At 39.9% G+C, this 26456-nt stretch overlaps 1 protein-coding gene across 4 annotated transcripts in view; it reads left to right on the top strand.

The window, feature by feature from the left end:
* IPCEF1 (interaction protein for cytohesin exchange factors 1) overlaps positions 1-25738 on the top strand; it is an 85429-nt gene extending 59691 nt beyond the window's left edge. For 3 of the 4 annotated variants that reach the window (XM_056342692.1, XM_056342693.1, XM_056342696.1), the window contains 4 exons: positions 3004-3092; positions 8391-8760; positions 17909-18099; positions 21632-25738. In XM_056342692.1, the coding sequence (XP_056198667.1) occupies positions 3004-3092; positions 8391-8760; positions 17909-18099; positions 21632-21832 (851 nt within the window). In that variant the 3' untranslated portion in view covers positions 21833-25738. The remainder of the gene's footprint in view (positions 1-3003; positions 3093-8390; positions 8761-17908; positions 18100-21631) is intronic. The other variant, XM_056342694.1, reaches the window with a different exon arrangement.
* The last annotated feature ends 718 nt before the right edge of the window (positions 25739-26456 follow it).

Genomic DNA, 26456 nt, shown 5'->3' with positions numbered 1-26456 from the left:
TTTATATTCTGGCTCCATTTATACTCTGCCTTTTATAATAAAAGCAGCTTTAGGGCTCGTAATCATACACACCACCAATTTCTGAAGACTCAGCAGGTCTCATCAATTTCTTTGTTTTCAGTTAATGGTTCCTCTTTATTTCTTGTTAGGAAACTTGTTAATTCCCATGCTCCCAAGTTACTTAGAAATGCATGTGTCCTCTTTGAACCCAATATTGTATAAAAACAGTCAGAGATAATCAGGATAAAGGTCTATATTGAGTATTAGACTATGTAGCAAGAGCTGCATAGTAATTGTACTCAGGGAGGAAGCGTTGAAATATGTTGTCCATGTTTTCACAAAGCAGGAGTCGGATGGAAGATGAAGATCATGAAAATTCTATACATGAAAACAATTTTTCTTTAAAGCCTCAAAAAACGTAGCATTGGTTGTGTTGGCTGAATTGAGAATTCAATTCAAAATGAGTCAGCCCACTAATCTTAATAAAAAAAAAATGACAGAAAGATACAAAATAATCTACTCAACCTCTGCATCAGGTTATCTAAGTACCCTGCAGCGAACATAACATAGTTAAGATTTATTCAGCTTTTAAAGCTGGTGGCCCACTTCCACTTCAGAAAAAGGCATTCCAGTTCTGGTTTCAAGCACATCTCATCTTTGCAAGTGTGTTTTGTCACAGGTGCTCCAGCAGCAGCCTTGAGCATGGGTTTGAGCATGGGTTTAGCACCCCACTGACATGCTTGAGGGGACGTGCCCTTGCAGGGGCATTGCTATGTTTCAGAAAAATGCTGTCTTACCCACAGTCACTTCTGTTCCTACTAACCTGGTTCTCCCCTCTGTATCACACATCATAACTCTTCAGGAGGGTCTTGGCACTTGTTATGGCAGTTCTTGTGTATTCATGTACTTTCAATGCATTTTAACACCCCCCCCTCCAACCCCATTTGCCTGTTCAGAGTATCAGGAACAGCTGGTGATTCTTTTTCAGTTCTTCTGTGTGCCTAAAAGAGGAGCTGTAGAAACAATAAGCTCTTTGCTAAGAGTTATTCAAGAAGGCATTAATAAAGCCTTAGAATTTGATATAGGCCTTATTGCAGCCAGTTTTAGTTCTTTATGCTAAGATGTGCCAGCACATATTTCCAGTAAACAGAGTAGCAACTATGCTGTTAAAACCCCCTATAGTTCTGCAGGCAGTACGGGGAGAAAAAGTGATGAATCTCTTTAAATTTGACTTTGTTAACATAGAAACTTATCTCTGACGTATAAAACTTTTCTCTCAAAAATTTGTTCCCCTCACACTATACTTATTAAAACACCCAAATGACAAGCACAAAAAAGATGATGTGTGGGTATTTAGTTAAAAGATGGGATAATCACAGGTGATTTCCCAGAAACGGTGCCAACACACTGCTTTCTAGTGGTGTGAACCCAGAAGTCCAGCTCTTACAAAGTAATCCCAGAACATAAACAACCCTCACCTACTTGGGGAGAGACCTGGTGGGATGTTTCCACTGGAGAGTCCCAGTTGCCCTGGGACAGCACAAGTTGCTGCATGCCCCAGCAGCGGAGGGAGAGGCAGTGCAGAGTGCTAGCTCGCATGGGGAATGCAGAAGCAGGACAGCCTCTGCTCTCCTGACCCTTGGTACTCACTCAGGTTGTCCTCATTAAGCTCCAGCTGTGTCTTTGCAACCTTTCATGTCCCCAGCTCTGTCGGATGGGGATGAGCACTGTCACCCCTCACACGTGGTGCAGGGCAGGATGCAAGCACTTGCTGCTGTAAGGGTTGGAAGTGAAAAAGGACTGTCGTTAAACCCCAGCTGGCAACCAAGTACCACGCAGCTGCTCACTCACTCCATGGGGTGGGGAGGAGAATCAGGAAAATAAGTAAATATTTGGGTTGAGATAAGAATAATCTAATAATTGGCATAAAATGAAATATAGCAATAATAGTAGTAGTAGTAGTAATAAAAAGAATAATAGTAGTGGAATAATAATAATAGTAGTGATGAAAAGGAGAGGGAGGGATAGAGGAATAAAATTCAAAAGGAAAAACCAAAACCAAATGATGCACAATACAATTGCTCACCACTTGCTGACCAACGTGTGCTGGGAGATTTAGCAGAGGTAAGTGATCTTGCTCGGTGGTTGCAGCCAGACCCTGGGAATAGGAACCAGCAACTTACTGCCTCCTCTTTCTTGTGTCTCATTCTATCAATGATTAGCACTTCATTTAATCCACTTTTTAAAAGCATCTAAGATTATGCTTTCACCTGCTACACAGGTAGCTGAAAGAAATAACAATGTGATTACCTGCCTGCCACTTGTCAAGGGATATTGAGAGTCCATCAGCTTACTTTTTATTAAATAATAATTAAAAAAAAAAAAGAGAAAAAAAATGAGTGGTGCATATAGTGCTAAAGTACTGTGTTTACTTCTAGTACTAGCTCTGCACATGTACTGCCATACCACATGGCATGCCTATGTGAGTTACTGTGTGGTGACAGAAGACTATCATAAGGCTGCTCTATGGTTTCCAAAGCACTATGTAAGCAATCTGTTTCCTCCAAAACTGCAGCCAAAACACCAGTGCCTGTTGCTAGCTCCAGGAAAACTTACTAGTTACAGAGATTAAGGGACAGCATCTGCTACTTGCAGTTTGTCTCCCTAACTTAGACTACAAATGATGCAGCCTTTAAAAGAAAGGGAGGGGGGGAAAAAACCCACCCCAAACTTATTTGTGAAGCTATTTAGAGGAGGGACACCTAGTGTTTCCAGCCATAGCAGATTTTTTTACTTAAAAAAAAAGAAAAAAATACTGCCATGAAGTAGTACCACATTACCACAGGTGGGTTAATTTTCACTGTAGGAGACACTGATGTTACAGCATGGTCCTCAGCCCAGGACATCCTATTTGGTGATCTTTGGTTACCGCAATGCTGTGAGGAATAAGTAAGCATTGGTCTAATACTTCTTTTTTTGCTCATTTTTCCATGTCTGCCTCAGAATGCTATAGTGAAAGTGAACATGATGATCCAGAAATAACAGACACACCACCTCCTCCCTACACAGTCCAGCCACCACCTCCTTCTTCGGTAAGTAGGTTGTAATTATCCTGTTTCTTCTTGCTAGCTGGTTGGAACAAAACTTTCTTGAGGTGGTGGACCTTTGAGGACTAACCTAAAAAGTGGCTGGAAATGTTGACCCTGTGTGCCTGTGACATGAGGATGCGCTGACTGCCCCTGCCCCATGGCAGAACATGCAGTTATTGCAACCTGTTCTGCCGGGAGCCTCATGCTGTAAAAGAGCAGCTATTTCAGATGGAGGCATATTTGTCTTGCTGGAGAATGGAAGATGTCCCTACCTCATATGCATGCTGTGTCTTTTCTTTACAAGGTTTTTAACACACTGCCATAACCTAGATTTTCATACTATTCTTTTTGTAAAAAAAAACTGTCCCAAATCTTCTTTCTTTTTGTGACCCTGGTAGCATCATCCAACAGATTTGTATTTATATTTATTTGAGCTGTTCTTAAGGCTACTGAATTTGAAGCTACTTTTGTGGCACTGAAGTGAAGGGAAAGAGGCCTCTTCTTACAGTGATAAAATTGGTTCTTTTCCTCTACTTCTGAAAAATAGATTATAAAAACACGAAAAAAGGCACCCTCCCAAAATCTATGCTATTTTTCTCTCTCGCTGAAGCAGATTTGCCCGGAATCTTCCTTCCTGCCTTGCTTCATCTCATAAATTAGAATAAGCACTATGTACCCTTATGCATCTAATCAAATTGACTTGCCTAATTATTAGCCACTTATCACCCTATTAATCTTATTTCTATACTGTTGCCCTTCCCAGTGATCTCATCTCCCTTTACATGTGCTTTAAGATATGAGGTTTACTTAATTCTGTGTTTAGAAATGAGTAATCTGGTTTGGGATGGTAATGCAGCTGAAACAGGGGATCCTGAGTTTAAGCCTTTCCCTTCCCCAGCTGAAAGTTAACATTGAGGGCTATGCAGCAATATATTTAGTACTAAATCACCTCATTGCATCTCATGGAAGGGAAGTGTCTGCTGCCTCACTGGTGTGGTACAGGTTCCCGTATAGCACACTGAAATGATACCCAGTAGCTGCAGTTGGCACAGAGGCAGTGAAGCAGGAGCAAATTTGAAATACACAGATGAGCTGGAGAAGCTTGCGCGGTCACAGGCAACAATAAAAGGAGATGTCAAGCGCAGGGTTGCCTATTTGGCAATCCTTAGTTAGCTTCTGCAAAACTGGGAGTGTATATCACACTGTCACTCACTTGCCCCCTTCTGCTTCAGTCAGATAAGCCAGTCTTCACTTCCCCTCCTGAAACAGCTGTGTAATGTTAATCACTGTAAAACAACCCACCCGGCACTCAGGGGGTGCGTGGTGTCCGCTGCTGTGTAAAGCGTGATTCTTCATTGCCTGTATTAACTGGAAGTTAAATGTGGCTGAGTGGCTATAAATACCGGAGAAAATAGGAACCTTGGCAATATGTCTTCAGGAGTTATTCTAGGCCCAAGGCCGATAATGAAGCATCTTGAATTTTATGCCTCAGTGGTTTGCCTTTAAAAGGCTGTAGATGTCTTTCCCGTCTGCTCACCTCTGAGAGAATGCCTGCATTTTTCCAGATGATGAGTTTTAAACAGGTGCTGTTTTTTAGTTTTCTGTTTTTCTGGCTTCCTGCTGCTTGTCAGTCTGTTGCTGCAGAGGTGATCTCCGGTTGTATCCTTCCCATATGCTCCTCTTGAGTGCTGGGCTCCACGTTTCAGCAGGGGACACATAGGAGGCAGGCAGTGGTGCAGGTGCTGGGGGGTCCTGCTTTCTCAGCCTTTACCTTAAAGGTAAAGTTATCCCCCCTCCAGCCTTTAGCTCTCTCAGCTGATTTTCCTTCTCCTCATCCCCAGCTTAACATCCCTTCCCCCATGGACAAAGGTTAGTGTCTCCTGAGAAAAATTGTCATTTTTTTCACCCCAGAAGTGGCCACAGGAGCCAACACAGCTGTGTTTGACTGCAAAACAGTCTTCTTTTAAACACTTGATTTAATGACCCTTTCCCTTCTGGACAAGTACTGGAGCAAGGAAACTGGAACTGTTGGGAAAGAACAGCTCCTGATGGAAAGTCAGTTCTAGGAGTGGAACTCTTGGTTGTCTCAGGGAAGGCTGGTTAAACGTTGCTTGCTGCCTGTTTATTTGCTGTGGAGTTTTTGAACCAAGCTGTGAGGTCCCAAACATGTGACGGATTTGGGTTGACACTCTGTGGGTACACCACTTTTGGAAGGCTTGCTTGAACCTTTTCACATTGCTACTGCAAGAGACACTTATCCTGGAAACCCAGCCCAGGATCAAGAATGCCACAGGCAGCAACTGGGGTTCATTATTTTATATAATTTTTATCTTTTTTTACTGTTGCACTTCTTCCTTCCAAGTGCCAAAGGGATTTTGCAAAATATTAGGAGCTATACGTAATTTCGAAAATCAGACCAATACTCTTTTAAGCAGAAAGGCCTCCATACTTCTTGAGATCAACTCCAGACTTAAAACTGTTAAGCCTGGAAATTAATAGCCACCCAGGTGCAGGCTCTATGACATACTAGAACAGCAAATATTTTGCTGTAATTCTAGCAAAAAATTTTCACTTGCTGATCCAAACCATTCTGAATCTTGAAAAATAAAAGAGTAGTGATTATGAGCTTTCTATGTCTATGCATGCTTTTGGGTACTGTGGAAGAAAAAAGCAAGCGAGGAACAAGTAAACTTTAACATCTGTAGGAGAAAAGTTAAACTGACCATCTGCATTGACTTCTCCACATGTGAATGGATTTAAAGTTTTAAAAGCAGCAGCTATATATTGAGACAATAGATTTCAGCAGTCCCAAAAGAGCAGTTGAGGTGTTTCATGGTGATAATTTTTCTTTAAAAAATGCCTAGAGACTCATTGATCTTCAGTGGAATCCTTATGATCTGCTGGCTCAAGCATCTGCATTTTAAAATGTCCTCAAATGGACATTTATTATTATATGGATGATTGCAAAACTTCCAAAGGAACTGCTCAAGTAAGTTAGGCAAACACTTGTCATGCCAAAGGGGAGAAAAAAAAAAAAAAGCACAACACATATGTAGAGAAAAAGAAACACATTCTGGTAGTCATCTTTATTCTCACCCACATTTTTTTATTTAATACACAATGAAAATGAAAACAAAAATATATTCCACTCAGTAAGGCACAGTTTTCATTTCATTAGCACTTTCTTTTGCATGGAAAAATGCCAGAAAAATAGAGGTGAGATCTAACATCTTCCTTTCCTGTCTTTGAACACTTGAAATGAGACGATCCACACCAAGTGAGCAAGAGCTTTTACTGTTTGGTTGTTCTGCTTGGCTATACAAATGCTTCAACAATTTGTCATTGCAATAGGAGCTCTTAGATGAAATGCTTAAGGTCCCTTTGTTCCCAAGGACATTTTTATTACTCCTACTTGTAGTTTATGACAACATCTCCTTGTCCTTTGCTTTAGGATGCATTTGTGAAAGTTTCCATTTTAAAAACAAAAATGCACCTGAAACACAATGTTGTACGTCTTGTAATAGGAATATAAATTAAGTCTGGTCTCCTTTGGGACAGTCTTGGAGGAACTGCTTTGAAAATTTAGATAAGTGAAGAAAGTGCTACAAATGGTGACCCACAATTTTATATTGGTCCTCCTCATCTTCTGAATTGATTAGTAGCTGCATGATACAGCTACATTAGAAGCACAGAAGCTAAATTTACTCTCTTTTTTTTTTTTTTTCCTGTGAAAAGGAAGTAGTATACAATACAGCAACACTGAATTGCAGAAGTTTAAATATCATAAACAAAAAAATTGTCACTCTTGGTTTGGTTTATATGAATAGATTTTATTTCTAGTTTACCAGGTTGTAAGTAAGTGTTCCAAGCTAGTCCCTTTATTGTGCTTGCAGCTTGTCTGGGTTTCCCTCACACTTCAGTAATTTTCAGTACTTTCAGTTTAGTTATCATCTGGTTTAATCCTTACACAAATCTATTCTACATACGTATTAAGAACATAAACTAGCCAGAATTGTGGTCCATTAAGCCTGGTATGCTGATTCTGGCATCGGCCAGTAGCAGATGATTTGCAAAGGAGTAAATTTCTGCCATAGCAGATACAAGAAATTTGGCTTTAATATCATGATGATCTCATCACAATTTCTGGTAGTTTCTGCTAAGAGCTTAACTTGAAGGCTTTGTCTCCCCTTGTCTTCCATTACTTTATTGCTGTCAATTAATCCTCTTCTGCATATTTGGATGCATATTTGTGTGTTTGTGTAGGTATTGGTGGTTAAAAAGCAGACTAGAGCTAGTTCTTCATGAGTGAGTTGCTTTTGGTGACCAAACTAATAATACAACTCAATCAATATAGATGCCTACTGTAGGCAGATGGGCATCTATGACTTGTCTGGGAAGCTAAATACTTCTCAAAACTTTGTTTTCTCTCAACCTTTCTTTGCATTTAATTGTGCATTTATCAAGCCCTCTCTCATTCAACTCCTAGCTCCTAACAATGACTATTAGATGTCTCTGAGACCTTTCTGATTGTATGTGCTCTTGTTAAAGCAGGGTGACAAGTTCAGTATGGAGGGCCTTAGGATGTCTTAATGATTTCTGACATGTTTCTAGTAAAGTTTGGGTCCCTTTCCAAATTAATGTACTGAAGGATGAATCTTAGCAGGTGAACTAGCAGCACAAATCTTGTACCATTCCCCTTTTCCCGCCCTCCGCCCCATGACTGTCTGTTTTTAATTTCCACCATTAATTTGCTATCTTATTACTCATCAACCTTTTTGCCGTGGTGATTGATTAGTCCCTTGAATGGATCAGGTAAAATGGCTTTGTGTGGTGAGAAGGCCAAAGTACTTCAGTGCGTTGGGCCCATTTCTGCCTGTCCGTGGCTATGGCATTGGCAGATTTATTGAATCTTCAAAACAACTTCATGTTCAGTGCTAATTAGGAGTTTTTTTTCTGCATTCTTGATTAGACCTATAAAATGAAGAAGAAAAAGTCAATGTGAGTGTAAGGCCTAGCATGGAAGGCTACATTCAATGCAATATTTCTCCTTAGTGTTTTTTTTAGGCATTGTCAGTTTTTTATTTGTTTTATCTCTGGCTTCCTTGTGGCTTAGTTTCTGAAGTTACTGCTTTGTAGGAGATTGATATTGGCTGCCATATCTCAGGCTTGTTTGAATGGTTACTTAATCAGATTACATAATTTTTTTTGTCAGCATTTCAGCTGCATATCTACATATAGAACCTAGGAACAAGAATAACTTGCAAATAATTTTTCTCCCCCTCTCCCCTTGTTTCTGGAAAGCAGGATCCACAGAAGTCTTCTTTCACCTCAACTCTGTCAAGTGAAGCATCTTGTTCTCTCTCCTCTCCTGAAAGTACTTTCAACTCCCAAGAGTCATCATCTTCCTTGACATCCAAAGTGGTTTATTCCGAGAGGCAGTCCTGGCTTGACCTAGTTAACAGCTCTGCCATGGAAGAGGGTGATCAGCCTTTAACTTTCTGCGTACAGATTCACTCTGATGAGCCACAAGAAGTAGACTGTGGAGATGCAGCAGACAGCCAGGAGGTCCAGCTTTCCAAACCCAGTGGTGGATCCCAAAACTCTTTTTTAGGTCCAGATACAAATTGTCTAGCTGTGCCAGATGCAACAGGACAGAGATCACTAGCCAAAGGTGAGCTAATGAGAGAGGAGAGTTTTGTCTGCAAATCCATACAATATGGGAGTTCAGGGTTTTTCCTCAGCTTCCTTTCCTCTCTTCCTTCCTTTACATTCTTCACTGAAGAGTCTTCCAGTGGCACATCATTTATAACTAATATTTTGTTTATTGCGTGTTAAATATGTAACCTAGTATCTAATTGGTAAGTACCTTTACAGATCTTCTCAAATTTTTCTTATGTGTTAAAATCATAGCCTCTGTATAAAATTCTAACATAGACACATTTTTATTAGCTTGCTTTATTTCAATACAGCTGTCTTTTATTAGTTTGGATTGAATAAAAATTTTAAGAAAGTATGTCACAGAATTGACACTCTAAGGAAAATGGCATATGTAGGAAGTGCTGAGCACGGGGTTAGGTCAACCTAATTTTAAAAATAAAAGCAGTTGCATTTACTTCCAGTATGTATTCCCTATTTGTTTCATTAAGCTTCATTGTAATCAAAAGGAAACAACTGTGATCCTGAATAAGAAAGTCCATTAGCACTGATTTTGCTTAACCAAATGGATATCTACATAGGTATTTTCCTAATGAAATGTGCTGCTAAATTAAAAGGGTGGCATAGTTCCAGAATTTGCTCATTGTTACTGTTAATAGCTCTCCTGCCATAGCCAGGCAATGTGTATTGCCTTTTGAGCAAAGCTGCTTCTTCCTGCATTAAAAGCAACTGAAGCATGAGGCATTCCTGGCATACAACATATTGAAATGAGAAGATGCTCAGCATGCTGTGTGGAGAGGTAATACATGAGGAAGCAACAATGTTTTTGTGGATCAGGTCTACCCATGATTCCAAATCCTTGTAAAGATTTGAAGCAAGTACTTTGGTTTTTTTGGAAGAGCAGTGTTGTCTTGTTACAATACAAAACAAAGCTGCATCTAAAAGCTTAGGCTGAAGGTAAGGCGAAGGTGGAAAGAAACCGTGCTGGACTTGCTGGGAACTTAGGAGTATTTCTCTGTGGGTGAGCTTGGCATTGATTAAAAAAAAAAACAACCAACCAACCAACCAACCAACCAAAACTCCCCCCCAAAAAAAAACCCAGAAACTGAGTGAAGTACAGATTTTAGCAAAAGTGAAAATTAACTCAGAGTGTTTTGTGCTCAGCTTCATTATCCATATTCTAGGCTGCTCCACTAGAGACTTCTGTAGCAATGAAGATCAGTATGAAAACTGAGAGCAAATGTATGTACCATGTGGCAGAAAAGAGTGGATGTTTTGGGAGAGTTACTGTGGAATCTAATTCCCATAAGCTCTGTCTTTGTAAGTAGTGAAAAGGCTGAGGCTGGCAAAAACAGGATCCCTAAAGAAAATGTCACAAAGATGTAGTAAATGCATAGTCTTCTGTAATTTCACCTTTTGGGTTAATTTTGACTATGTAATGCCTTTGGGAAACAATATTAGGTACATTCAGGTGGATTGTTGCAGTGTAGGTCATTTATGACATGATGGCTTGTAGATCCTGTTGAGCAAGATTCAGTGGTTGCTCTTCAGAAATCTGAACTTTTGCTTAGAATATCTTACGCTGGTATTGTCAGCAGTCCTGCAGTAATTCATAGGTTAATGCTTTCCATCATAACTGCAAGGGTGACAAGTACTTTCTATGGTTGTAGAATTAGCATGACACATTTATAATTATTTAAAGCACAGTTTGACAGGCTCAATAATACTAACCAATAAAAATAGGATTAAATTGTAAATCAAGGCACATTTTAGTATATTCCTGACATTTGTAAAGTGGTTTAATTTTCCCAAAAATATTCCCGGGGAAATGAATTCTTCTGTTGCTCACTGTTTAGCTGATGGCCAACCCTGATCGAAGAATACTTCCATCCTAAGCACACCCGTGATCTCTGATGGAATTCCAGAAATAGATCATTTCAATGAGACAGTCACTATGGAAACTGTATAACCTCACTAGTTACTGTCTGCATTGTAACCCACTGTTGAACAAGTAAGATGTACACCACACACATTTTTCTTTTCTTTTTCAGTATGGGGAGGGGATGGAAAGTGTTGGCATGTGGGGCCCTCCCCTGCAATGGCCACTGAAAAAGTAAATTTGCAAGGAGATTAGTTAAGCTACTTCAATTTGAGAATGAGGTAGGAAAAAGGATTAACATAAAATAGCAATTCAGTTCCAAATGAAAGTTATCAAAAAGGATACAATTCTGTTTCTGTGGCTTATCCCCCAAGAATTTTCCCCTCCAGCTAGTTGATAAGGATGTGCACAAATACTGTGAGATGAATGCAAACTGTGGGATAAAAGCTAGCTGCAAAGCCTCATGATTTACAATAACTAGTAAGAACACCCTTGTTATCTGATGTGAAACAAGAATGCATATCTCAGTGCAGTTCATATTATTTGCTATACAATGCTTCTGAATAGCGTATTTTCAACAGCTCATCATGTTTTAGAGCACTGAGACTGTATCCAGGAGGAGACAGGTCTGCCTTGCATGGGCATCTGTCCTGGAAGTGCATGTCCCCTGTGCATAAAGCCAGCCTTGCTGTTATCAGAACAGGTATGTGGTCCTTGAACCTACTTCCCACAGAGTGTTCAAGTGTGTCCATGCTCTCTCCTTCTCCTTGTGAGTACAGAAAAAACCTGTCACACACTCTGTTTTGCAGCCACACTCTGTTTAGTGAAAGCCAATGAGGAATTTTTGGTTGTAGCTGATAGCAGCCTAGAGCTGAAGTGTGAGTTTTCAAGAGCACTTTTGTTGAAGAACACTTTTGGTGGCCAAAGTGGAAAATAGCAAAAGAAATGGAGGCCAATGTGAGAAAAGTTGGTACCTAGAAGGAAGAAAGAGTAGTTGTGGCTTTGTGGGAAGAACTTATCATGAAAATACAAAAATAGTGAAGAAACCTCAGTGATGAGTTAAACAATGGAAGAAGTTTCTCAAAGATAAATGGATGAATCTCTGTAGGAGAAACTACAGCTTCAACTAAATGATCATGGGTAATTTTTTCAATGAAAATTATTTAATGAAATCTGCTAAGCAACTGTGTTTGGTGCAAGGAGCTGTACCATACAATGTTTTTAATGATCTTTCCAGCCACTCTTAGTGAAACTGGAACACTCTTAGTGTTATGACCATTCTCAGTGTTGATTACTGGGGAGAGGTTACATACCAGAAAGCAATACAAAGGTACAAAAAAGATGAGTTTAACAGTTTTCTCTTTTGGAAGATGATCAGCTTTGTGGGAATATTTAATACTTTCATGTTGCAGCTTGCTTCATGCATAGTGACAAAGGATACAAAGCTGCCTGTGACACAAAGAAACCGAAAGGTAAACAAGAAATGGTTGAGAATACAAACAGCTATCTGACTACGTGCTCTGTATCCAGAAGCTGGCCTTGCCCTGTCCGGAATGGCTAGACACACTCTGCAGCCGAACTCCATCCTTTATATTTCTTCTGGCAACCACTGGAACAAAAAAAATCTGACTATGACCCACCTCCATCATCATCAAAAACTATGATAAGAAAAGGAAGCTGCAAAAACTGAGAAGTTACTGTAAGAGAGCAGGAGTGTGTGTTTATATTTATTTAGGGATCTTCTACTGTAGCAACAACATCCTTCTTCCTTGCATTTTCTGAAGGTTTTATGATCACGTGAAGTTAATGTACCTTGGCAAGGAATTCTTATGGTACCACTTCTGGGTTATTTATTTTACCTTAGCTCACGGTAGCTAGTAGAAGATCTGGTGTGTGCCAGTATTTTGAAAAACCTGGAAAGCTTTTCAAATATAACTTGAATTTTACCTGGATTGGATTTGTGGGAAGGAGTTGGTTAAATAGGAACTGGATGAATTGAATTCCTTCTTTTCTCAGAACTGACATCCTCTTCTTCTTTGTAGTCTGCCTGTGCCAGTAATAGCCAGAACAGATCCTCTGGTGTGCTCTGGCCCCTTTATTCCTTCTGCAAATGTTACACAAAATGTCCAGATCATGGCTGAGACTAGCCAAGCAGTGTGCCTATGGTAGGAACAACTATGTAGAGAAATAACTGTGTTTGAATGATTATTTTGTTTCTCATCAAAAAGGCTTTAGAAATCACAGTGAAAACTATAATGTTATGGTTTTCTGAACTCTCTGAAAAAGGGATACTTATTTGTGTTGTTTCCAGTTCAGTCACAGTTTGTTAAAATGCTATCCCTCACTGCTGAGTCCTCTATACTGTTATAGTCATGTTCATCTAACTGTTCATGGTAACATGCTTTTCCTGTTATTTTCTCCCACTTTCTTCTACCTTTAGTTCCGCATTTGCCAGTGAGGAGTTTGCCTAAGCTATGCCCATGTAATTTGAATATTTCCTGTCTTTTCTGTTCTGTAGCTATGTGGAAAAGGTGATTTCCCCAAAGTATCATCATATTCCCATTGAAAAGTCCATTACCACTATGGAGAAGGAAGGGATGGGGGTGTGGGTAGGTGGGTAGGCAAGGGCAAAAGCAGTTTATGGTTTTTTCCCTCTGCTCCCACCAGCCTAGGTGTATATGTTGTCCCATTGGCATCAAAAGTTCTGGAAGAATTAGAAATGGAGGTGCTGGCACAGCTACAAGAAGCTCCTAAGAGCAGCAAAGACAGGAGGAAGAAGCAGATATTTTATTTTATTTTTTTTGCCTGGGATTAATACACAGTTGGAAAGCTGTGGAATCTCAGTTAGAGAATGGGAGAACAAGTATTCATATTTCAGTTTAGATTTAGTAAGATATGTTCTGTTGGAGGTAGTTTTTAATGCAAAATGCACTTTCTGCTGAACATTGCCAGTTTCTCTATCTTTACTGCTGGGAAACAATCAGCTTGGTTTCCCACAGCTGCTTTTTGAAAAGTTCTGGATAATTTCACTTTTTTAGGCTTAAAAAGCATGGAAGTTGAGATTTCAGGCAGGGTCCTGTATTGCTGCTGAAAGGTGGGTAGTCTCAATACCTTAATGTCTCCCACCTGTGGTAAGTTGGCCGACAGGAAGGTGGAAGCTGAAAATCGAGGAGGTGAAAAGCTGGCGTGTTGAACCTCTGGTGGCTTGCTCTTGTCTGTAATATCTTCCATTAGTTAAAGGAAAATTCCAGCTAAGTTGCATCAAGCCACAAAATTGTGTTTTACTTCTCCTGAAACAGAATTTGTCAGAAGTTCTGGCTTGCCTGAAATATTAACTTTTTTTCCTCACTCCAACCTAGAAGGTCTCTTTCTCTTGAATGTTAAAATATCTCAGGGCAGAGCTTCTCTTTCCCTCAGGTCAGCACTCGTTCTTTTCCACTTTCCCCACTGTGGAGTCTGACAAAGTTAGACTTTGTCCAATTAGACTTTGCCTAATTAAGAGCTGTACAACACTAAAGAATTTTTCCAGAAGTGCTATGAAACTTCAGCAGGCTGCAAGGCTTGTGAGTGAAGGGCATGGTGAAGGATCCTCAGAAGACTGATCCTTCTGTGGCATCACTGAACAGAATTGCTTATAGTTAATACCACCGAGGGAAGGCAAAAGTGCACGATGCATGCGTTTCTCTGTGTGCATACTCATAAATGCACATGATATGTAGTATCCTTCTGCTGTTGCCATTTGTTCCTTACCACTAATCCTTCAGTAGGTCCTGAGAGAAAAAATGAATGTATTTTATCTTTAAAATAACATGAGATAAAGAAGTGCTGTAGTAGCATTTCAGTTTCCTAACATGCATGCCCAAGACTGAAGGTGCTTAGCTTGAAGAGGACTGGTGAAAGTGTTAACTTGCAATGTTTTATTTTTAAGTGATTTTGAATGAGTGCTTGCTGTTAGCTGTGTGACCTGTCTAGAAAGACTCACTCCAGAGCAGTGCTAGTGACGCATGCTATTACAAATCTTTGCCAGCAAAATACATCCATCGTTATAAAGCCTCAGAGGTTAACAAAACTTAGAGTAGGCATGGTACATTTATCTCTGGGAGGCTGGCACAGACAATCTGTTCATTTTAACACCCGGCCCCGATCTTGTGTTCTGTGTGCTTTTTGCATACTGTTTTACTTTGTGATGGAAAGCAAATATTTTATAACAATCAGATAGCATAGTCTAGACAGTTCAGGTTTCATAGGAGGAATCCAGATCACTGAAGCCTAAAAATACAGAGCTGGTGAATGCCTGTGCTTCTTTTAGAGACTTGCTCATCTGCAGGACAGTGATCTGACTCCAGGTGCAAGGGAGTTAAGTGATACCAAGTGCTGGGAAAATGTGCTGTGAATGTTTGAAGCTGGAGAAAAAAGTCTGGTCTGTGCTTAAGCCTTGAGTCACTTGCTTTATCTCTGCTATTTAATTTTCTCTCGGGTGTTTTGTGGAGAAAACAAGCAAGCAAACTACAGGTAGTGCTTTCTTCTTTTACTTTTGTGGCATTAAGAGGCTTGTGAAATACCATAATGCACCATTGTGTGAGTGAGGAGAAATATTTCCTTATCACAGATTATTTTATTTGGCTTGTTAATTGACTGCTAGACATAATGTCTCTTCCCTTCCTCCATTACTTCTCCCCCTTTCAGATTTACAGCATCAACCTAGTGTGTTCAGCGGTAGCTTCAAGCCTGCAAAACATGGGCTTTTGCTTTCTGAGCTTGGTGCAGGGGAACTCGGGACAGTGAAGGTAAAAGTCCAGGCAGGTACCAGTTGTCTGGCCTCAATTTACAGAGGTTTCTTGGCAGCCATGCTCTTCATCGATGGCAACATTATCTACTTCTATACAAAAGCACAATGTTAAGATACTGTTTTGTAATTTTTTAACTTGTGGGAGGGGTTCCCTGCTCATCAATGTAAACAAAGATGGAGACAAAAAATGGTACTCTATAGCTCATACCTGGCTCTATACAGCTGGCACGTTTCACTCACCCTTGTTTTCCAACTGTTTCCTGAAATCCTATTTAGCTCCTTCCCTGTCACTCCCTTTATCCACCCAATCTGAAGAATCTAGCACATTCCCTCTGGAATTACCTGACCCTGATCAGTCCTTTGGGGGTGGTAATCATGGAACAATAAGAAATAGGAGAGTAGTTTACGGTCGCAATCTTGAAAGGATGCAGGAGCTGAGTATGCATTGCTCATCAAGTGCATTTTCTGGTAGCAACTTGCTGGGCATTTCTGACTTTGGCTCCATCTTTTTCTGAGTATTACTGTCCTCCTCACCTTCACCCACAAGTGCATGGTAGATATCAGAGTATTTAGCATGGAAGAGAAGAGTTCAGTGAGGGTGTTTTCTTGTGCTTTCTGCTCTGTAACCCTTTTAAGACACTGAGGAGCCTCACAAGTTAGCCTTAAAAAATATCAGGAGGGACCTTATGTCCCCAAGGGCTTGACTGTTTTTTAAAGTTGTTGAACAGGATCAATGCATTTTTTTTTTCTTCTTATATACTTTTTCTTGGATGTCTGATAAAGCTCAATTTCTTTCTCAAAGTGATACTGTGTACAGTCCTGATGGGTGATGCCTATGGTAAAGCTGAGCCACTCCTGTGCAGGAGCTGGCTAACGAAACAAACAGCTGCTTCATCCCAAGAAAGCTGGCAGGAAGCTAGTTATAGTTATGAGCCTCATGGCATGAGCCAACAGTTTTCAGGAAATACTACTGCCGTGTATTATGCCTTACACTTGCATTTTTTTCTATTTCCCTCAGCTTGTTAAATATACAACAGTTCTCCTTTTCCTCCCAGCACTGTACCAATGTTAGAAGTTATATTTAGTTCTTGTCAGTTACAGCAGACTTTTTATAATCTCAAAGTAGTGAAAAAAGGCCAGCAACACAGTGAAGGCAAATATTTGTAGCATATCATAAACCTTTCTAGTAACCTAAATATTTAGAAAGAACAGGGGTGTAGGAGGATGCTGTACTTTTTAAAACATGGTGAAGATAAAGAGCAGCCTTGTAAGTGTGCTGACATGTTGGAGAAGTCTTTTTGCTAGAGCATGAGTGAGAAAAAGGACTTCTCCTTTTGTTCAGAAAATGTTTGCTGGCTGAAGGTGATGTAGAGAACTCAATGTTTAACTTTTCATTAAGAGAAAAAAGAGCCCAGCCAGTTTGACCAGCACACGGAGGACTGCAGCTGAGAAGAACCACCACCACCATCCCCAGTGAAATAAAAACAGATGTTATCCCGTTGGATTTTGATGGCTTCATTAGCACCCTGAAAACACCAATAGTGTTAAGATTTTCCTTTAGCTAACACTGAAGTAGAAAAGCTTGCAGTGTGGACTGAGAGACTAGAAGCAGGTTGCACAGTCTGTTGCTGAGAATGGCTTTCTGCCACCCCCCCCCTATATAGATCTGGTACATTTTTAGTTTCTGACTGTTCATTTTTAAGTTGTGTTATTCTGGATAATGTCTTTGCTTCAATTTTTGTCTTATCTTATGTTATTTCATTCTCAGCTGTTTACTAGCTTTTCTTTTCATGTCCTCTCCCTCATGGAAGATGGTACCACAGCTTGAAAGCCATCACAATAATTAAGGTGGAGATAAGAAGTCTTTGTTGTAAGGCACCAAAAGCAAATTCTGTGCTGCAATCTGTGAAACTCAGGGTTTAGGTGTCAGGTGCCTCAAGGGTTCCTGCTTTAATATGTTGTCTAAGGACCTTCTCTTGGGGGCCCTGAAAAGTTCCTATGTTTCATTTCACCACTCAATTTTTTTAAAATCTGGTTTTAATGATTATCAAAACCTGGTGATGAATAAGAACACCAAACACAATGTGACCTGTGAGTTGCCAGGTAGAAATGTGTGCAGCATGCAGGGAAAGGTAAATGGGTGTAGATGCTATCAAAGTTCTTTTTGTTCAAATGTGGTATTACTGACAGTTGTTCAAAGAAGTCTGTGATATATTCAGAGCATTAAGGCAGCATTGTATCAGTGGAAATACGTGCTTGTATCTGGATCACGACCTGGTTCTTAAAAGCATTTGAGTCTGGTAATATGTCTTTCTCATATGCATTATTACCCTATAAATTACACTAAAAATTGCCCTTGGTTTTAACTCTAATACCATTATATTACAGTTGGCTAAGAGCCTTCCTGATGGCTAAGAGCCTTCCTGATGGCTGAACCTAACATTTCTGCTATCTGCTGCCACATTCACATTCTCATACTCAATTTATTCTTTGCAGATCAGGAAAAATGTGATGATGATGAGATGGAGCGACTTTACAAGTCATTAGAACAAGCAAGTCTGTCTCCCATTGGTGATCGTCGGCTGTCAACAAAGAAGGAGCTCAGGAAGTCATTTATAAAACGCAGCAAAAACCCCTCCATTAATGAGAAACTCCACAAAATTCGAATGCTGAACAGCACATTAAAGGTGAGATCGCAGAGCTGGCCAAAGAAAAGCCTGAGAGAAAGAAACATTTTGGCTGAAAAAAGCAGCAAGCTTAGACTTCAGCCAAACTCTATAATTACGTATTTCCTTAAAGCCCCAGAGAATTTGGTTAAGATTTGAATTGTTTTCTACTTCATTCTGAATACTGAGCTGTGTTTTGTTGTTCAGTTTGAACTGGAAGCAGAGGCAATAGTTCAGAAGGGACTTTTCTTGCAGAAGTTCCAGCCCATTTGGAAAATTTAATAAAGAAAGCTTCTCTTAGTTAGCTGGAAAACTTACAATCTCGGCTGAATACACTAAACAGGAGAGCCTTAAAAAAAGGAAGAGCAGACAAAGTGTGTTGATGATAAAGGACATGACAATGACCCTGAGCCAAAAAAAGTTTTCCTTATGTGATTATTGGAGAATGTACAGGAAGTGCCAAAGCTATTGTAAAGACCTCCTGTAACTAAAATATTTTTAATAACAAATGCATCCTGCTTTTATGTTGAAAATGTATCGTGAACTGGAGGGGTGGAGGGGTTCAGGGGATGTTCCATGAAAGGGCCAGTAAATCTGTCTGGAATATGGGGATTTATGAGGCTGTTTACTGGCCAGCATCAAGCGTCATGGGATTTCAAAGCCTGCTTCCGAATGGTACTGAGGGAGACTGAAAGCTTAACCATAGTATTTAAATCGTAAGGAGAAGAAAGAATAAGTGCAAACCTGGGGCTTCCCTTTTTTCTTGTTGTATGCATTAGAAGCAAGAATTGAGTATCTTGTTTCAAGTGTGTGTGTTTGGCATCACGCATTGTAAGCTGGAGAAATGTGTGTAAAAACTTCTCCTATCAGCACAATTGTTTTTAATTTTTATTAGTTTATTATTATTATTATTATTATTAGATTATTAGTTGCAATGGGAGGCTTGAGCTCTGGCACCTCAGCCAAATTGTTAAATGTTATTATTCCTGATGATACAGTTGAGAAGACAAGTGGGAATATAGGCATTCTCCCTGGCTCCATACAAGACCTGGTGAAGTCTCTCAGGATCAGTCTTCAGTGACACGGTACTGACTATAGCAGTATCCATCTGCATCAGCAATACAGTGAGCATATCACAAAAGAGAAAGTTAGCTTTAAAAGTATGCCTATTTTATGCTATGGGAAACTAAATATAGAAACATACTGCAAAGTTTTTTCCCTGGTAGGAACCTCATTAATAAATCTAAGAACCAGTTAGTATGAAATGGAGTTGTACCTTGTGGGACAATCAATTTCAATTAGTATGGAGCTGAATGGAAGTCTGACTGCCAGACATGAGCAGAGAGGACAGCTTTACATTGATTTAGCATGGGAGTATTGTATAAGTTGTGATTAGTAGTGCTTATAACCTTAGGCTTGTCTAACACTTGTATTTAATATGGAAAAATCACTTTTGGAGTGTTCATAATGTATAAAATGTGTTGATATTTTTTTCTTTCTTCAAACTAAGAAATTGGAGTATTGACAAGACAAACATAGCACAGACGTTTTCTCACAGACACAAACAGAGTTCTATGCATGGAGTGTTTAAGTTAGCCTATCTAAAAGGCAAATGCCTGCAGCAGTGGGAAAGTGCCATATTCTTTGCATCAGTAGGATTATGTGCTTTTAAAGTCAATTTTCTTAATATATAACATGAGACATAAAATAATTAGAAATAATGTATTGGAAGTTTAAAAATCAGGAAAGTTTTGCATCTGATCCATATTTACTGTGCTTTAATTAAAAACCTATTAGTTTGAGAAGCGATTTATGCAAGATTCAGTGCAATTTTAATTTTGAACTTTTGACTCCACATCTTTAACAACAGTTTAATGCTGCTGCTACAACATATCGTTAACAAAACATGCTTTAGATAGTTTGGAAGAGGAGGAAGCTGTGTGCAAATGCATCACAGTCTTAATGAATGTGGGAAATAGATTTAGTGCTACAGGAAAAATTCCATTGCATGGCTTTTTGCCACCAAGTTTGTCCACTGGAAATGTTCTTTTCTCCTTTCTGTCTCCCTGTCTCCTCTTCTTCTCTTAGGCTAACTGCACATATCTCTGCATCAATGCCAGAAGTCTTCTTACAAGGGTCAGCACTAGGTCTTGAGAGTAGGACCTCTGTTAACCAACAGTTGAACAAGTTTTTGTATTTAAAAATGGTGCAGGTATCAAAGGTATTACAGCAGATAGTTTGTTAGAGTAGTAGTGGGATATGGATGTTTAAGCAGCCAATTGCTACTATTAGGAAGTGTCGTGAATGTGTGGGAGCATTTTCAAGGCAGCCACTACCATGGAGTGCCCTCAGGTGTGACCAAATTGGTGGCAGCAGAAGAAGATGGTTAGAATTATTCCACTGATTTCACACAGAGAAGGGGTGGGGGTGAGGGCAGGGTGGCACAGGAGCGTGGAGAGCCAGGCAAAATCAAGGAAAGTTTGTGTGCCTCCATTAGGAAATTGTGGCTGCTAACAAAGGCTTCTTTTTCCTGTGGTCCGCTGCATGGATAAGCAATAAGGGCTTGAAAAGCAAGTTGTGTCAGAAAATGTGATGACAGCAATGAATATAAATATCTGAAAGGAAGGTGTAAAGAAGACAGAGCCAGGGTCTTTCCAGTGGGTGCCCAGTGGCACCAGGACCAGAGACAGTGGGCACAAATTGAAACACAGGAGGTTCCCTCTGAACATCAAGAAACACTTCTTGTTAGCATGAGCACTTGTACAGGTTACCCAGAGAAGCTGTGGGGTTACCATCCTTGGAGATATTCAAAGGCCGTCCAGACACGGTCCTAGGCAGCCTGCTCTTTAGGTGGCTCTGCCTGAAGAAGGGGGTTGGACCAGGTGACCTCCAAAGGTCCTTTCCAACTTCAACCATTCTGTGATTCTGTGACGTAGAGGGTACTGGTGTCCCTACATCAGTGACAGTTCATACCTTTCAATTGAATCAGAGTGCCTGCAATATATGGTCTGAGCTGCTCTTGCCTAAAAGTAGAGACCAGATTTAGTAGTAGTAGCCAGTGGTAGATGTATTAGCAGCCACATGTACTTTAGCCACTCTAATGCCAGTGCACAGATAATACCCAAAATTATTTTCTGCTAGCTCCCAGAGAGGAAACTTTTATAATGTGACCAGGGAATAAGTATTTTTGAGAAAGTTGAAACTGGTGTAAGTAACAAAAATAAATGCTGTTGTGCTAGTTTCATGCAAGCACTAACTTGTTGTGAGTCAGTATAGCAATGTCTAATTTTCACATGAATCCTCTCATGAGGTTTTGCTAAGGATCCTATAACATAAACTACATGAAATCATAATCTTTCATTCAACTGGGACAAATTTCTGCTGTGGACTTAACTTTGATGATCTGCTTTCTAAAAATGGAAACAAGTTGCCAGGAGGCTGGATTATTTGCCATCTTCTTGTGATATGGTTCTCTAATGTTCCCAGAGTGTTTTTGTTATGGACAATGAGCTTGACAGTTTCTATAGGAAATAACCACTTGTTCTTTTCCTAGTGTAAGGAACATGACCTCGCCACAATTAACCAGTTGCTAGAGGACCCAAAGTTGACGGCAGTGAAGTACAGAGAGTGGAGGAACACAAACATCATGCTGGTCCAAGATATTTATCAGCAGCAGGAGGTCCAGGACGTGTCCACAGAGAATAGCGAGGAGCAAGAGATGACTTCACAGCCTATTGCTGAAAGTGCTATCTGAGGCCATGGTTCAACAGTTCATGTCAAAATACTTCCCCACGGGTCTTCACGTTTTCCTGGGTTTGATTGTTTTTATCTCACCCCTCTTTACATTCCTTTCCAACTCTACTCCCCATCCCCCTGGGTGAGGGGGGAGTGAGCGAGCGGCTGCGTGGTACTTAATTACCAGCTGGGGTTAAACCATGACAGACATATAGGCACTTTAAACTACTGCATTTTGGGGTTTATTTTTTCCAAGTGTTTTTGAAAGGAAAATAACCCCTTCTCCAAAGCTTTAATTGCTCTTGCAAAATGCATTTCATGTCAAGAGGGCAAATCCCCCCAGCTTAAAAAAGCATGCCTGAACCTGGGCTGCATACCTAAGAAGACTACTTTATGAAGCAGCGAAGAAATGTTTTTCCATCTTTGGAGAAATAAATTAAATGTCCAGTTCCTGGAAATCACAGACCTGTGTAATATGTCCTGTACAAATGTGAGATCCTTGGGGTTTTTTTAACCACGTAACTTACCGTTAAAGGAAACTATAACTATGCCAGCAGGATGTAGTCTACTCTCTACCTTTTTACGCTGTAAGGTAACCTAATGTAGGCATTTTCATCTCTACATTTGTTCATTTTCACCACTCTACCAGTTTAAACTGAGACAAATGGAATAGCAGTTATGCATGAGTTTATACTACGGACATCTGTCAGGACCCAGTTTGTGTTCTGCCTGCATTTTAGGAGTTTCAAATTTATTTATGGACCAAGCCAAAGTACTGTCTTTCTACATGAAGAAGAGAAGGTCTCTCAATGTTTGCTAACATGTAATTCACTCTTCGGGGAGGCAGCTAATGCTTCAACAAGTTTCAACTTTTCTTATAAACTTGGCAGAACTCCTTGGACGATTATTTTCTTCTTTCTTATTTTTGGATATTGTGAATATATAAGGTACAAGTTCATCCCAGATTCCTACTTAGGAAGGTGATCAAGTTCTACAAGGCAGAAGCTAAATAACTGAATTCCTGATGTGGACCTGAATGTGCAAAATATAGCTGCAAATATTTTTTGTAAATATATGTCATGTTATGGCTTATATGAATGTGACTATGTATTGTATATATGTTTTATTTATATATTTATATATGCTGAATTTCTTAATGTAGATAGGCACACATGGACCAGGCCCACCCAGATGAGAGTGCTTACAGGTTGACCTCAAATGCCTATTTGTTTTTCATTCCATTATAAATCACAGTAGTGTCTGGAAATTTGAGATTACCCTGAGACACGTGCTGTGACTTTTTGTTGTCTTTCTAGCTTTAAGTTTTGGATTAAGAAAATCTGTACAATTTGGAGCAGGAAATGAAGTTTTTGAGAAAGTTTCAGGATTTCTCTTTGCGCAAACAAAACCAAGCAAGTTAAGAGGTTTTGCTGCAGGATCCTAACTTTTTGGCTTCATTGCCTTCAGTACAAGGTTTGGGATTTTTGCCTTCTCATCTTCTGCATGTGTACAAGTATGAAGAACTTTGCAGAGTGATGAATTTTGAAAAGCAAGAATTAGCCCACCATTCTCAAACTAATGCCACTACAGGAACTGTTGCAATCTGTACTTCTGTTGGCTATTTCCTAAAGATATTCTTTGTCATTAGATTTCAACACAGTTTATCTTTTGAAGCCAAATATGCTATACAGATACAGCCATAGTCATCCATCTTTATACATTATATGTTTTATCATAGCTTGACTAAGAAACAAAAGTTAATAGTGTTAGTAGGAACACGTAAAAACTTTTCCACCTGCGTAGCGATGTCTGACTGTTCATACTGCATCTTTAATACTCAGCAGCTTTCCTTTTATAATAGAGACATGGACTTACATGCCAAGGCAGCCAAAAATGGCAGTTAAGGCTGTGTTGAGTGTGAGAACTGAGGAGCAGATACCAAGCTATAAAAAAGGAGAAACAGAAGGAAGAATGTAAGCCTCTGATGCAGGCTTTAAGGGAAGAAAGTCAAGGAAAATGGGGGCTAGCTGAATGCTGAAGCAGGGTTATGCTTGGGATAGCATCACTGCCTCAGGTATAAAAGAGCTGAGGAATGTGAGGGTAAGGACTGATCTTGGGTCAGGACTTAAAATTAGGGCTAGTCTGCCAGCGGGGAACAAATGTTAGCTGAGACCTGGAAGTGGGTGACTTCGCTAATTCTAACTAGAAGCTGATGGAAATTAAGCAAGCTCAAGAACTGGTGTGATTTCATTTAGAGAAATTGTGTCTTAAAAATTGAGCCCGTTTTAAGGTGTGGGTTTGTTGTTTGTTGTTTGTTTGTTTTTTTTTAAATCTTTCACCATTCCCAGAAGACCCCCTGGACAGCGGACAACTGTGAGTGTCCTGCTCCTAACTGAAATTCTTCGAAGCAGATGTATAGGTGGGAGAGGGGTAGTCCCTGATTCTGACATGATATCAATTAACTGCCGAGAGCACACTGAAAATTAAGAGTGTAGGGATTAATCTACCTGGTCTATCTCAATTTAAAGAACTGGCACGAAATAACTGATAAATAATGGAGCTCAAATTGCACGTACGTTTTCTCATGAGTTTCTCATGAAACAAAGCATCTAAACACCATTTTTCTTCAAAAGCGTCTTCACTTAGATCTTAAAAACAAGCACATACTTCAGTGGCCTGTCAAACTGAGCCAGACAAGTCAGTGCCTTGCAGTTCTGAGCAAAGTCCTAGTCAAGTTTGTTTGCTGATGTAGATTTGCACTATATAAAGGAAGGCACTATGTGGCCTGCACAGGTTGGGTTGGCTGTTTTCACACTGTGCTTATACAAGAATATACAAAACAGGTTTCCCAAATATAGGGACAGACAAATGTCCTCAGAGTGCCCAAGCTGTACTATTGGTTTTGACAGATTGTATAGCCTAAAATAGCTTTTAAAAGACTCTCAGGTGGTCAGCAGATACTTTCTATTGAACTATTGAGGTTTTGGGAACCTGCTGAGGATGGGCTGTATCACCCTCTTAGAAAAGAACAGAAAATTCTTGAATAGGGTTACTGTAATGCCGTTGTTATGACAAATTTCTGGCTGTTCAAGAAAACAAATGTATGGGTTTTATGCAAGCGCAGTGCTGGGATTCTATCTCCATTCTCTTTCAGCTACTATTTAGACACAAAACAAATGGAAAGTGTGGGAAATGGGAAGTGAAAACTGCAGTACAACAGGATTCATCTTCCAGCATTGCTAATTAATGTGACAGTTTTCACCTCGTGCTGGGTTCACACAAGGGGCTGTGCAGCAACGTGGAAGCACAGTTGGAGCAAGAAGTGTGCACGAGCTGGCAGCTACAAGTAGTGGATGCAGCGAGGAGCCACCTTGGCAGGAAAAACTTGGACAACTCTGCGCTCCACTCAGTGATATTGGGGTAAACGGTATCTGTTGGTCTGAATTTGGAAGGCCTGCACTATTGACTTATAACATAGGGAAACTGTGCATCCCTAGTGAATGTCTAAAAGTCGCTAACCATCTGCCTCATGGGACCTGTTTTATGTAATTATTCAGGAGAAGGTGTGTATTTATGGACGTGTGCACATGCACAATTACTCTTTCGTCAGTAAAGCCTTTGGTTATTGGTGCAGAAAAGTCCAGCTATCCAGATTTTGGAGTAACTAATGACAATATCCGATTTCAGCTGTTTCTGCAGCCTGGCTTTGGTGGCTTTTCTGGAAATTTAATCTCTGTTTTGGTGGTGTAGCTGTCACCGGAATGAGTTACCAGAATGAGGTGGGAACGCATTTCCTTTCCTAAGATGGAAGAGGTTTCATGCGAGGACTGTGAGTTGTTTCCACATCTAGTTCCGATGATTCATTCAATATTGGGTTTCACGTGAAACAGGAATAAACAGGAATAAATAATGTGCTACAACCTTCTTGTTTTTGCCAATAGTTTTCTTTTTGGAGAAAACCTTGATATTGAGACAAAAGACTGTTTTGGGACAGCCAAGGAGGGAGGGGAAAAAAAGAGGTGGCATTTATTTAAAACTATGTGGAATTTAAGAATTTTAAATTATTTATAACTAAGAAAAATTATGGGCATGCTGTGTCTATTGTGTGAGCCTGTAAGCTTATGTGTACTACAGATTTAATACAAAAACTTGTATTTTTTAACTCTTAAAGTAGCAAGTGAGTCCATGTAATCCTAGTTCTATGTGAGGAACACCATGTACTGTGATTGAAGTTTGGGGTTTGGGCTTTTTGTCTTGTTTTGCTTGTTGGTGGTACAAAAGTAACCAATTGCAATGAGGAACTGGGCTTACTTCATATGAAAAGTCTTTCTGTTACCAGGAAACCAAAGTGGTTTTCTTGTAGCAGTAGAGCCCAAGTGGTGTTTCCTGTTCTGTGTGGGGCATGATGAAGCAGCAGGCATCTTAAGACATCAGTTAGCATTTCCTTGATGGCTTGAAAATTTATCCCATTTTGGACTGCTGCAAGCTGCCACATTCTTGCATTTTTAAGAACTGGCTTTAGTTAATAATGAAAGAAGAAAAAAGATGGAACAGAAAAGCTCTGAGCTAAGATCAGGCTATGATTCTTGTCTCTGTGCATGAGAATAATGGGAGTTAAGCTTGCCAAAAGCTAGGCATTTCCA

This window comes from Falco biarmicus, chromosome 6 (genome assembly GCF_023638135.1).
Source record: "Falco biarmicus isolate bFalBia1 chromosome 6, bFalBia1.pri, whole genome shotgun sequence".
Classification (NCBI taxonomy): domain Eukaryota; kingdom Metazoa; phylum Chordata; class Aves; order Falconiformes; family Falconidae; genus Falco; species Falco biarmicus.
Note: the sequence above shows the minus strand (reverse complement) of the source record. Positions and strands in the feature narration are given on the sequence as shown.